At 35.3% G+C, this 13,136-nt stretch overlaps 1 protein-coding gene across 1 annotated transcript; it reads right to left on the bottom strand.

Moving 5' to 3' along the window:
* Positions 1 to 300: 300 nt before the first annotated feature.
* On the bottom strand, positions 301 to 2,620 carry LOC133863980 (uncharacterized). Its single transcript, XM_062300160.1, has 5 exons — positions 2,228 to 2,620; positions 1,671 to 1,930; positions 1,384 to 1,477; positions 1,054 to 1,165; positions 301 to 834 (listed from the first exon to the last, which is right to left on the bottom strand). The coding sequence occupies exons 1-5, from the start codon at positions 2,361 to 2,363 to the stop codon at positions 660 to 662; spliced, it is 777 nt and encodes a 258-aa protein (XP_062156144.1). The 5' UTR covers positions 2,364 to 2,620; the 3' UTR covers positions 301 to 659.
* Positions 2,621 to 13,136: the final 10,516 nt, after the last annotated feature.

Here is a 13,136-nt window from a genome sequence, read left to right as displayed (position 1 = left end):
CCATGCAAAGCTGTACCCGAGCTACTACACCTATACCCCAACTTCCCCTACGTGGGTCCTTCCGTACTGAGATCCATCCCACCCAAAAAAATCAATCGCATAATCAACACATTTTTACCAGTACAACGCTTAATCAATCCTTTAATCACAAACTATATACACACCCAAATCAAAGTAGAGAACAACTATAGAGATCTCAACTATTTTATTGTTTGAATTGTTAAATTATTATGGGTTTTATCTGACTAAATAAATTTTAAATTATTATATAATTTAATTATTTGATCGAACAGATAGACATCGTAAAATTAAAATTTTATTATATTAACAATTCCAACAACAAATTTCTTGGGACCCAAATCGGAGTATGAAATAAAAGAAAAAGAAAAGAAAGTAGCAGAGTAACAGAAGCAATCATGCAATCTACGAAATATGCAACTTGGTTAAACCTGTTCCAAGCCACTTGGGGAGAAGTGTGGGACCCGTTGGCTGTCGATCCGTGAATCCTCCAAGTTGTTTCGAAGCATGTAGGGTCCAGCTAGTAATTGGGTTTAGAAGCATGCAGTGTAGGGAAGAAGACGGAAATACTACTACTATTGGGAAATAGTGATGCTAATACCCATATAGCTAGGGACTAGGGTAGCACTTTTATGGAGGCACTAGAAGAATCTGGGACTGGAGGGACGCAGGTCAATCTCTTGGGTCCAAGCGGCTCGGTCCTGAACATGCAAGTGCCAGTAGGTCTGAGCCAGCGCGTCTGGGTCCATTGACCCATCACCTCCTCCGCTTTGTTGTTCCCCAACCAACCCCCTCTGTGACGAAGTTGATGCCCCCCTGCAAGTTTCCCCCTTGTATCTATTAATACTAATCATAACTAGATACGTACCTAGTAACAACTTTTTAATGACTCGCTTTTAATTAGCATCGTTTGGTTGATTAGAAAGTTAGAGAGAAAAGGAGAAAAAAAGAAAAGAAAAAAGAGTATGGAATCCATATGCTAGTAGAGAGAGAATAAACAATGTCGTAGTATAGATATTTGGGGTATGAACGAACCTAGATGGGCCAACGATGCCATCGATGACGACGTGGGCGACGTGTACTCCAAAAGGTTGGAACTCCCTCGCCAGACACTGCGACAGTGCTCTCAACGCGAACTTTCCACAACCTGACTCATTTGTACACCGGAAAATAATCACACAAACAAGTATCAGACATAACTATTTCTGAAGTGATTCTGTCAACATTGACCAAATAGAGGAAGTGAATCTTTCAAATTGATGGTGTTTGGATATTATAATTTAATTTATGTAAGACTGATTGGAAAAAATTAAAAAAAAAAAAAAAAAAAAAGAAAGAAAGAAAGAAAAGAAAACGAGAAATTACATAGCTCAGAGAAACCAGCAACGCCGTTGAGAGAAGCTGAGCAGCCCGTGAATAGAATTGTCCCCCTTCCTCTTTCCACCATGCCCGGAACAACCTTTCAGATTTTGTTGAAGCAGAAAATATAAAAGAAACAAATCAAATCAAACCCAGGAAACTTAAAAAGAAAATCAATGAAAAGAAACCGAGGAAGGGAAGAAATTTTAGCCTGAAACTCCATAATCTAGTTCTCTTAACCAAAGGGCTTCGTGGGTATTGACGAGTATATATATGTGCCAGTACTACTGTACCTGTTGGGCACAGTGGAAGGCACCAACGGAAGAGACGGCGAGGGTCTTCTCAAAGGAGTCGATGCGAATGTCGGTGAAGTGGGTAGGTTGCCAAGACACCGGCTGGAAAGCATTGTACACCAAAACCTCCACAAATCCAAGCGAGAGAACCCCTTCGAATGCCTCCCTCACACTCCTCGAGTCCGAGCAATCGATTCGTATCGCAAATACTTGTGCTTTCTCCTCCCTCGCTATTTCGTCCGCAAACCTCGACAATCTCCCTACAAATTAAAGCATAGATATTATACATGTACATATTTCCACTGCCAATTCTAATGGAAAATCCAGAAACAAAACAAATAATAGAAAAGCCAGACCCAGGAATATAAAATAAAAAACATACTGTTTGATAATTGTTCTTTGTATTTATATATATATATATATATATATATATATATATATATATATATATAAAATAATAATAATAATAATAATAAAAAATTGGACCCCATGCTAATCTTTAATTTCTTGTATCGTTTTAATTATATTCAGGTAAAAGTAGAGAAGGGAATATCCACCTAAGTCGCGAGCGAGAATGGCGACGGTGTAGCCTTCGTGAGCGAACTTGCGGGCGATGGAGCGGCCCAGGTTCGATCCCACGCCGACAATGGCGGCTATGCCTCGGGCGGAGGCTGAGCTCGTCATGTTGCGCATCTTGTTTAATTAGCTTAGTGAATAAAGATGAGAGAGAGAGAGAGAGAGAGAGAGAGAGAGAGCTAGAGGAAAAACTGGTATATATATATATATCGCAGTTGTTGTATTCTTTTGTGAAAAAGATCAGAGATTTAAGAGAAGAAGATAGATCAGACAGAGAGTGCAATCTCCTCCGTCGCTGTCCGAGCGGTTGCCTCCTTTGCGAGAGGCATTTTGCTTTGCCTCCCTCTTTTATACTTCGCTCTGTTCACACTCTTATAGTCGTATAGGTATAGTGCTGGGAAACATGATTAATAACAAGCCCTCTTCAATATAAGTCGTCGATTTCTGCAATCATCAACGGGAGCTGGACAATAGAGCCGCCTTCAGATAATTTTTAAGTTCGTGGCACTGTTTTAAGACTGTTAGTAGCTAGGATCAACGGTCCGGATGCGTATAAGCCTGGGGGCCGGGGTTTCGCTTCTTTTACAGTTTAGCTGAGCTAGTTTGTCTATATACCATGCTAATGTTTCTTGCACACGAAGTAAAGGTGGAAATTCCCAAGTCTATCCTGATTGTTAATTTGTCTGAATGTAATTCACGACCAAAAAAACCAAGGTGGAAGCGATACGTGTTACATTATTTTACAGCTGTGATCACTTCTGCTTTAAGTAGGACAGTGGGTTTTTCTGTTGTGTTTTTTTGTTTTGGATTTTTGTCTCTGATTTCGTGGTTTGAACAAGTAGGGGCCGGGAGACTTTTGCATCCGATCGAGATGCATCCTCTTCAGCGATGGATCTCGCTCGGATTTTGACAGTGTCACCGGCCCCCTCACATGCTCTTCGGTAGTAAGGGTTGGGATAGGGTTAAACAGAATCTCGAGAGTCATGTTCATGTCTGCATTCTTTGCATTGGAAGTTTGGATATGGTTGAAAGGGTCTCACAATAATCATGCCATTGTCCGTGCCTTATATTTCAATATTTGTACTGCTTTTATGCGGAATTTTTCTTGGTTTTTGTCAAAGATCTAGAACACCGTGTCGTTTATCATTCATTTGGGATCATTTATGGATCAATTTTCTATTTTTTATTTCTAGATTTTAGCATTGTCTATTTCATTTGGGTTTGTTGTCGGAAACTAGCCCTCTTTCGGTTTTTTTATTCCTTGTTTTCCTTCTCTTATTTGCTTTAACTTTTTTTTTTTTTTTTTAATAAAAAAAGAAAGTAAGATAGTGGAAGGAGATGAATTCTTCTCTTTATATTTCTTCAGTAAAATAAGCAATACAAATGATCGAGCCTTAATGTTATTTAATACACCGGTATACAACTATCATAAAATTTGATCATGTGATAATGAAAATCAGTATTTTGATCAACACTTGTAATATATATATATATATAAAGAGTTAATTCCACGGCATTTCAATTATATATCAATATAACAATTTACTCAAAAGCATTAAACCTCTTAACTTTAAATTGGGTTGGAAAGTTCTGAAGTGGATAACCTTATTTTCACAATTTTCCTTGCGTGTTGAATATACCTTGAATTAAAGCAATGAAATACAAACGCTGCCCTCATTGAACTATGTGATTAGACCACATGCATGATAATTTTGTACAGTTCTTCCAACTCAATTTGGTTTTTTGTATATCTCAAAGTTTTTTTTATATACTTTATGATTTTATGTTGATAATATATATGTGTTTATTAAAGTTAAAATCATGGTTGAGATAAACATGTGTTGAAGGCTCAGATAAAAACTTGTGAATTTTCAATTCATAAAATCTTATTTTTACATTTTCATTGTTGGTTGGATGTACCTAAAGAACGTGTCAGATTGTAACTCTATGTCGATTGTCAGAATAAGTTTTTTTTCTTTTTCTTTTTCTTTTCCTTTTGTATATATGTTACTTGATATTATAAAAGGGACTCAAATATACCAACCTTCTTTGGCTTGGTAGTTACTTGTGTGTTTTACTATCTCCAAGATCAAATGTTCAAACTTCAAAGGTTGAAATTCTATCTCTATACCTGATCAGAGATCAGGTCCTCAGACCTCAAGTAACCCTCTAAACAATAAGGAGTACTCCTCCTCCTCATCAATTCAATCAAATCAGCTTTTATAATTTGAACCTTCAAAATCAGGCCCCTATCTAGCTCCACCCCCTTGGGTTCTAATTAATTAGGATTAGGATTCTAGCTATAACTCCTTGCTCTTTGTAGCCATTGCAATGGACCTCATCTCACGTGGTTCTACATGAACAAGGCTAACTGCAAAGGCCTCCCCCTTCAAAGTTCAAACCCAATCCCATATCCCCTCCCAAAGACCCCTCCATTTGTGAAGCAATGCTGCTGATCGATCATCTCCTTTCTGTCCAAAAGGCTAGCTATCATTTCTCTTGCAGAAAAGTAAATAACTTTAGCTATTTGTTTGGAAATGGAGTTGATGGATTATCATCTTGAACGTGGTGTACCGTCTTGTTTAACGGATCTAAACATTACACGTACGTGAATGTGGGTGGCCCTTGGGTCGTCATCGACAGCAAGTTGATCAGTTGATGGAAACTGGCCTCCACGTAGAATTCTGAATGGAAAAATTCCATACAGTGTATAGAGACCAGAGAGTAACAAGTCTATCTATAGGCCAGGCTTCCTGCTACCCTACAGAGTCGATCTGTCTTGAAAAGTCAGCCTTAATGTCTTTCTTATATTAATGATTACAAAATTTGAACAAATTAAATATTGTGATCATAAAATTTCTTTGAAGCAATTTATCTTTTGCGTTTCAGGGACAAGGCGGGCTAGATTCCGTATGGCCCATCTAATTGGTGCTTTCCATATTTGCAAGGGACCTGCAGGAAGCATAGGACAAGGCCACTTGCCAGACATCGTTTATTATATGAAGGAGAATTTTCAAAGAGGCTTTCGGTTTAAAAGTGGGCTTGCGTTTTCCACCACAGCAATTCCCTTCTCGCTTTCCAAATAAGGCAATTACATATCCAAGCTAGTTTGGATCCCCTGCCTGTTGTGTTACATGATTTCATCGTAGCTTACCTCACTCACCTGTGACCTTCCCCATCATACGTGGACTTTTGAGGATTATTTTCTGATTTGCTAATATCTTCTGTTGATGTTGTTTTCCGGCATGTTGTGAACGGCACGCTCTATGATGTTCTTCATAATCTACAAAACAATAAATAGTGCATCGGAGGATTGGGCGATTCCAGAGAGTAGTGCCAGTATAATATCATTTAGGATTTTATTTGTAGGTTGACCATATATCGGCCCGGAGGCCGACAACCTTTCTGAGTGGATATATCTTTCTGAGTGGATATATAATTTCCTCAACATCTTCCACTATCTGCTATCTAATCTTGTCCCTAGCTAGCTCCTTCGAAAAGTTTTTTGAACCCGTCCTAGCTTGGGTAATGCTGCGCGCTTACATGGGAATCGATAGATGTTGGTGAGATTGAAAGGCTTTACATCAGTGAAATCTAAAATTCAGATTCGTCTTTTTGATTACCTTCTTTCAATCTAACGAAGCATCAAAATAAATCATCACAAGCATTTGGTGACCAAATGGAAACATTAATTCTAGAGATCAAAGATCACTCTTAAAAAATAAAACTAATTTTGGGGGCCAATTAGCCTCAAAGGTATCAACCATATATAGAAGATTTGTAATATAACTAGTCAACTTCCAAAACCTTTATAAATCTTGACTCAACTTGCAATTTCGGTAAAACGATTCGTTCACCTCCAACCATGCACGTGGCTCCAGAACTTCTGGCATTATTCTACAAAGATTAATTACCTTCAAGAACATACCTTAGCTTGTCCGCTACAACTCATAAATCTAGTGGCTTAAGTATTTTTATTTTTATTTTTAATTTATTTGAACAATGATAATTGATAAACAAGGAGAATGATTAAAACTGTTTAGGCTTAAGGGTATTTAGAAACCTTTCCAAGAATAAAGAAAAATGGTCCCTTGGTCATAAAGAAGACACATAAGTTTAAAAGCCAAGTCCGCGATGGGTGTACGTGGAAAGTGAGGCTCACACACAATGACATACAGGGGAATTTTCATTTGTTAAAAATAATATTTAGGCCCATAAAAAAAACCTTTAACACATTCCAACTCTTCTCAAGTTAAATTTTTAGTTCCGTCTCCGTCCACACACAAAGACGAGTGTGAGGCCGGAGCACGTGCCAGGAAGGAGGCGGCGAGATGGAAGGGGGGCTGTTGATCAGTTGATGGAGCAATGGAAAGGCCAAAAGGTGGAGGTGGTAGGAAGAGAACAACTGGCACAGAATAAGAAACAAAAAGGAAAATTAAACGACAAGAAAAGGGGAAGGAAATGGAAACAAGGAGGACGACTCCTCTCCTGGCCTCCTCTTCATAGATTCTAGTATTCTATATATCGTGACATTACTCCTATCAGGTGAAACGTAGATAAACCTAAAAAACCAAAAAAAAAGAAAGAAAAGAAATAAACAACTTATAGCGTATCCTGAACGTAAGAATGTAGTGGAATTTGAGGATATCTATATACATATGAGTGCAATATTACTTTTCCCACGCACCCTATGGTCCCCAAATTAATGGATCTCAAACTAAATTTCTGCGCTCGTGCAAGATAAGGACTAGAGGCTACAGCTAGACCTTGATGTTGATTTGAATAATTGATAAAGGAAATTAAAAAGAAGATACCCAAGATTCAATCATTAGCTAGGGGACCAGAAGAAATAGACCCCATCCCAACCTTTTTTATACATTGACTGGCTGAGTCATGAATGCTCTCCCACAGGTACAGTATCTGGATTCTTCCATTTATTGATTGACATAAATCTTTCAAGATTTTCTTACAAAAATAAAAAATAAAATCTTTCAAGATTCTATATTTGATTTTATTTTGGATGTCGACAATGACGACCCAGCCAAGTTTCTGTTTTGTTTCCTTTTCTTCGGTATAGTTCTTATGGACAGAGACCGATAGTAAAAAAAAATTATTAGTAGAGGTTAATAGGTTAACTTTTTAGCTTATATATTTTTTTTTTTTTTGAGATTTTTTTTTTTAACCTAAGAAATTTTTTTTTTCAAAGAAATTGGGGGGGGGGGGGGGGGGCCATGGCCCCTGCCAGCCTCCCCCTCCCTCCGTCTCTGCTTCGGTATATGGCTAACCCGAAAGTGGAGGCTGATGTATTGCAACATCGAACTCTCTGGTAAAGGGGCATGGAAATTCAACGCAGCTATTGAATATTAGAAGGCAAATAAAGCATAAAATAATCTCTTTTAAGGTTAGTGGCTAGTAGTTAGAACTAGTAATAGATACTATTTTGAAGTAATTTAGAAAATAATACTAGAAGTTTTAACAAATAAAATAAATATTTGATTTGGTCAACTAAAGTGTCTATGAGTAATAAATAAAATGGTCTAGGAAACATATAGGAAACAAGGCTAAAGCCTAACCTTGTAGATATGAAAGTTTGAAGGAAAAGAAGAAGAAGAGATGTTTACATAGGTTCTTTTTAGAAAAGCAAGTCTTGGCTTTGTAGTTCCTTCCATTGAAAATAAATGACATGAATAAAATTAAAAGTCAAAGAAGTCAACAAAGCATAAAGATGTAAGTAATGTTGGTTCTCTGCGACATTTACATCCAATATATAAATGTTGTAGAAATAAGGTCAGCTTTCACGGCAGGAAAGCTGGTGAATAAAAAAAAAATGATAGCAAGAATGCTTTAACAAGGAAAAGAGCCAGAGACGGATCTAAGGGGGGCTAGCAGGGGCTATGGCCCCCTCAATTCCAAAAAACAACAAAAAAAAATTTAGGTAAAAAAATAAATCATAAGGTAAAAAAATAAAATTTAACTTATTGGCCCCTATCAATAATTTTTTTTGGCCCTTGGCCCCTGCCCGTAAGAGTTTCTGGCTCCGTCCCAACGTTCAGTAAAAAAAATGAGAGATAAAACATGCGCTTCTCTTCATGTAATTAATTCATCTCCACGTTTTGTCTGTAAAAATACACATTCTTTATTATTGTTTTGATAAGTTCAAAATATGCATGTCACTTTCAGACAAGTTGAGTAATAAAAGGTAGGCTACATTAATGCTTGACAACCAAATGAACCAAAGAAGATCAATCGTGAGATAAACAAATCACAACCAAAAGCCTTTAAACAATATGAGAAATAAAAGGTAGGCTACATTAATGCTTGGCAAACAAATTAACCAAAGAAGACTAATTGTGAGAGAAGCAAATCTCAACAAAATCATTCAATAGTTTATAAGCCTTTGGCTATAAGAGTACACCAATGCATCTTCTTGTATTGGTTATCATTTGTTTGGTTTCTGAGTATTATTTTTCAAGATACAAAACAAAAGTCTTTCTTTTATTTTCTTTCGTCCATTACACACACAAATAAAGGATAGTAAAAGAAAGGAACAAAAATGTGTAGTTATTCCTTCAACAAGAAATAGTACGTAGTAAATACACCAGGGATCATTTCAGGAGATTAAGCCATAGCTGTAAGTATAAAACTTACTAACCATACACTTGATGTTTTATTGCATAAATTGTAAAATATTTTTAGTGTGATTATGAGCCTGTATATTTTGGAATATTATTATGATAAATTATGTTGTTATGATATGTTTCATGTATTTAAAGAAAATGAATTTTTAAAGGAAAATGAGTTTCAAAGGAAAGTAAGGGTATACACTTAGCAAACTCCAGCGGTTAAGTGGGAGTGTACACTTAGCATCTCGAAGTTATAAGAGGATAAATTAGTAGCAACCCAGTGGTTAAGTGGGGGTATATACTTAACAAATTCCAACGGTTAAGTGGAAGTGTACACTTGACATATGAAAATATGAAATGAAAAATGAATATTTAAATGTGTGAAATGTGATAAATGAACTTACTAATGTATTTATTATATGAATCAAGCATGTGGTATGATATATAGTGTTTTATGTTTTTATTTATCGTTTTTCATTAATTTGATATAAATTGTTTTAATACTCCATGGTATGAGATATGGGTTTGATAGATATTACATGCAAAGAAAAACATTTTGGGTGTTTATTAAGTATGTATTAACAAAACTCTAGGCTTGATTTACAAAATGGTTATGAAATTTTAGAAAGTAAATACCTTTGTGAAAATCTTACAAAGATTACCGTTTAGTAAATTTAAGATAGAGATTTTCAAAGGAAAAAGAGGGGCTCACGTCACACATGTATGGTCAAAATATTTTATACTTACTAAGTGGTGGACTCATATATTCCCCTTGTAAAATTGTGGTAATTTTACAAATACTGCTGAGGAGGAGATAAATGATGACCCTTATGCTTGTCTAGGATTTTGTTCATGAGGTTTGCAGGAGGCCTCTCACCTGTTGAATGACTGACTCATGTTGAGTCAATATTTAAAATTATTTGTGTAAATGTCGTTGTGGCATATTTGATTTTACCTAAAGACAATAGTAATTTTATGTTGTTGTAATAATATTATGTTCTATTTATAATATGTTATCTCAGATAGAAGCTCTGGTATTATGTGATGAAGAGTGAGATGTGATCCTTTTAAAAAAAAAATCATACATGTTTTCTTCCGCTGCCAGTGTATGTAAATGTAGTAGCGCCATGTGGAATTATAATATTTATGTTTTGCGACTTATATAAAAGTCGGGGTATTACAATTACTAAGTGAAATTATATTTTATAAGTAATTAAGGACAATTTCAAATTGACTAGTTATTTTAGATTGATAATGTAGATATTACTATTGCTTTTCCTAAATCATTACATAAGCCAGACAAATCTCAAACCTTAGGCTCATAAATATGTTATTTTCTTTTTTCTTTTTTTTTTTGTTTAAAAAAAAAATTGGCTAGGCATTAATTACCACTCGATCAATACTAGATAAAACTCAAAGGTTATGCACTGTATAAAAAAAATTAAAATTAAATTTTTTTTAAGAATTAATTAAAATTAATAAAAATTTTAAAAATTGAAAAAGGGCAAAAAAAAAAAAGAAAAAGAAAAAGAAGAGGAGCCACCCCTTGGCCGGTCGGGAGTCGTTCAGTTTTTAATTAATTTTTAATTTTTTTTATATACTGCTACATGTCAACATCAGCGGTTGACACGTGGCAGATCGTTAATATTTGGACGAAAAATGTAACAAAAATATCAAAGTGATTTTTATCCTAAACTCAGATCTACCTATAAGACAAATAAAAACTCAAGTACTAAATTTAAAAAAGCTTAAAATTCAAGTACTAATAGGATATTTAACCATATGTTTAATAACAATGCAAAAGTGCAAAGAACTTCTTACGGACTCATTAATGAAATCCCTTAATTAGAATTCCTGCTACATTAATGTATCAACGTTTCATATTTCTTACCATCATATTATGATTTTATGCCAATGTAAGGGTGTCTTGAGGAGTATGTGATACACATAAAAAATAGGCGGATAATATATAATTTATGAAGAACTAATTTTATATATTGCGATCTTTTTTTTTTTTTTTTTTTTGACTTTAAAACAGTGTGAGATCTTCTTAAATTAAAATATCATAAATGGGGAAAAAGAAAGAGTTAATTTATGTTATCGTTTTCATCAAATTCTGTCCAGATTTCTTTTTAGGGTCTGTTTGGATTTGTGATTTCAAAAAGTGCGATTTAAAATCAAGATTTTAAAATGTGCGATTTGAAAAAAGTGATTTTTAAAAACGCAGACAAGCATTTGGCAAAATCGCAGTTTAGCGTTTAAAATCGCAAATTAGCCTTTAATATTGTACGTTTTCAAAAAAGTACAGTTTTACCTGCGATTTGAAAAAACAAATTTTCTGTGTTTTTAAATCGCAATTTTAAAAACGCAGTTCTCAAACGATTTATGTTCTTCAATTTGATTTAAAATCGCACTTATTATTTTCGAAATCACAATTCCAAATACACCTTAAAGATGAATCTTTCATTAGCAATCGCACAAAAAGAAATCCCAAATGTTGAAAGGGAATAGATAAAGACAAGCAGTGCTTTAATAGCTGCTCTTCAAGTTGTATGGCCCCTTATGAAGAACTTTGTGGCTAAATCCAAATGGGAGACAAAATAAGGGAGGCAGCCTTAAATGAGCTCACATGTCCTTAGCTTCGTGCGTAATCATACGATACATACGGCGATGAAGCTGTTGGTAATGGTATGGATGGTAGTGGGATGATGACTGATGATAGAGATCGTTAGCAAACGATAACAACCATAGTAATTGGAAGACCAGAAAATCAAGTTTAGCAACATGACTTCTCTAGCTAGTCTCTTCCCTTGCTAGGGGTGAGTTCCAGGGACCAATCTTCCATGAACAATTTTCATGCCCATTGTCAAGTAATTGCCATTTAAAACTATGGGCGATATTGCCATTCACAATTAGCTTTTATGTATATATAAGGACTCATCAAGTGTTTTGTTATGACCGTCACGTCCGCATTTGAGATAATATTGGATATCAATGTGGTTTAATTTCATGCAATTTTTTTTTTTTTTAACCAATCCAATGGATAAGCTTGGTGCCTCTAGATCGTATCCCTATAATTACGTGCGAACACCTCCCAAAACTCAAACTTTGTACAATCCTCTTAAGAGAGGCAAAAAATTAGTATGGCCTCCGCTATAATTTTGTCAATTATATATGATTTGGACGAGCTTATGGTTGCCAAGACCTTTTCCTCATGATTTTTAACGATTATGCCAACACTTATCTTTTTTCTTGTGTTTATCAATTGATACATCCTAATTAATTTTGATCATATCGTTAGGGGGAACATCCATTTTGGTACTAGTGTGACTGAGGTACGTTTCACAATAATTTTTGTCCTTTACTCCACTTCATAAAATTTCTACACTGCTTCTTTTGCACTTTCTTACAAGTTTGGGTGAGGCGTGTATGATCTCCTCCAAATACCACTTTATATCTATGCGGAGCCAAATTCTTGTGGCTACATTGTCTATTAATTCAAACTTCATATTCTTAAGCTTTTCTAATAGCTCACATGCTATATATGCGCAGAAAATCATCCCTCCACCCCACAAATAGGGGCATAGAGGATCTTGGGTAATAATTTTTTTGAATAAATTTTATTTGGTTGGCAGCATGTTATTTCATTGCTTCAAATGAAACACTTTCAACGCCATGTAACTTTTATGTTCCAAAACCTCTTCCACACACGGCAAAAATCGCTTTATTTATTTATTTTTTATGTTTTTGTTTTGTTCATATGGTATGCACTTTTAATAGAAAATTCTATTGTTGACTTACCAATTAATCCAAATTAATTGACTAGTTTGTCTATTAGAACTGATTACCATACTGCATATCCTTTCAGCCTTATATGCATTAAAAATCTCTTTAACAAGAGGCACGTTCCACCACCTAGTATCTTCGTCAATTAGCTCATTGACTATTGCATCTCTGTCCATCTCTCCACCGGCAATTGCATTGCAAAAGTTGATGAATTTGTGAGTCATTTATTCTTCCAAATTTTAATACTGATCATCCCCCATCCCCCATCTCGCACACAAGCCCTGCCTTTAGGAGTTCTTAAGCATTCTATATGCTTCTCCGGGCATAAGATAGCATATGTCTCAATCCAGATTCCAAAACATTCCCATGCGGATAATATTTCTCCTTAAAAATCTGCGCCACCGATGTATATGGCTTTTAGAACAGCCGCCACCCCTTACTTTGCCAAGCCCCTAGAAGCTTTTTTAAAGCATTCCATTAT

This window comes from Alnus glutinosa, chromosome 3 (genome assembly GCF_958979055.1).
Source record: "Alnus glutinosa chromosome 3, dhAlnGlut1.1, whole genome shotgun sequence".
NCBI classification, from domain to species: domain Eukaryota; kingdom Viridiplantae; phylum Streptophyta; class Magnoliopsida; order Fagales; family Betulaceae; genus Alnus; species Alnus glutinosa.
This window is presented reverse-complemented; position numbering and strand designations above follow the sequence as displayed.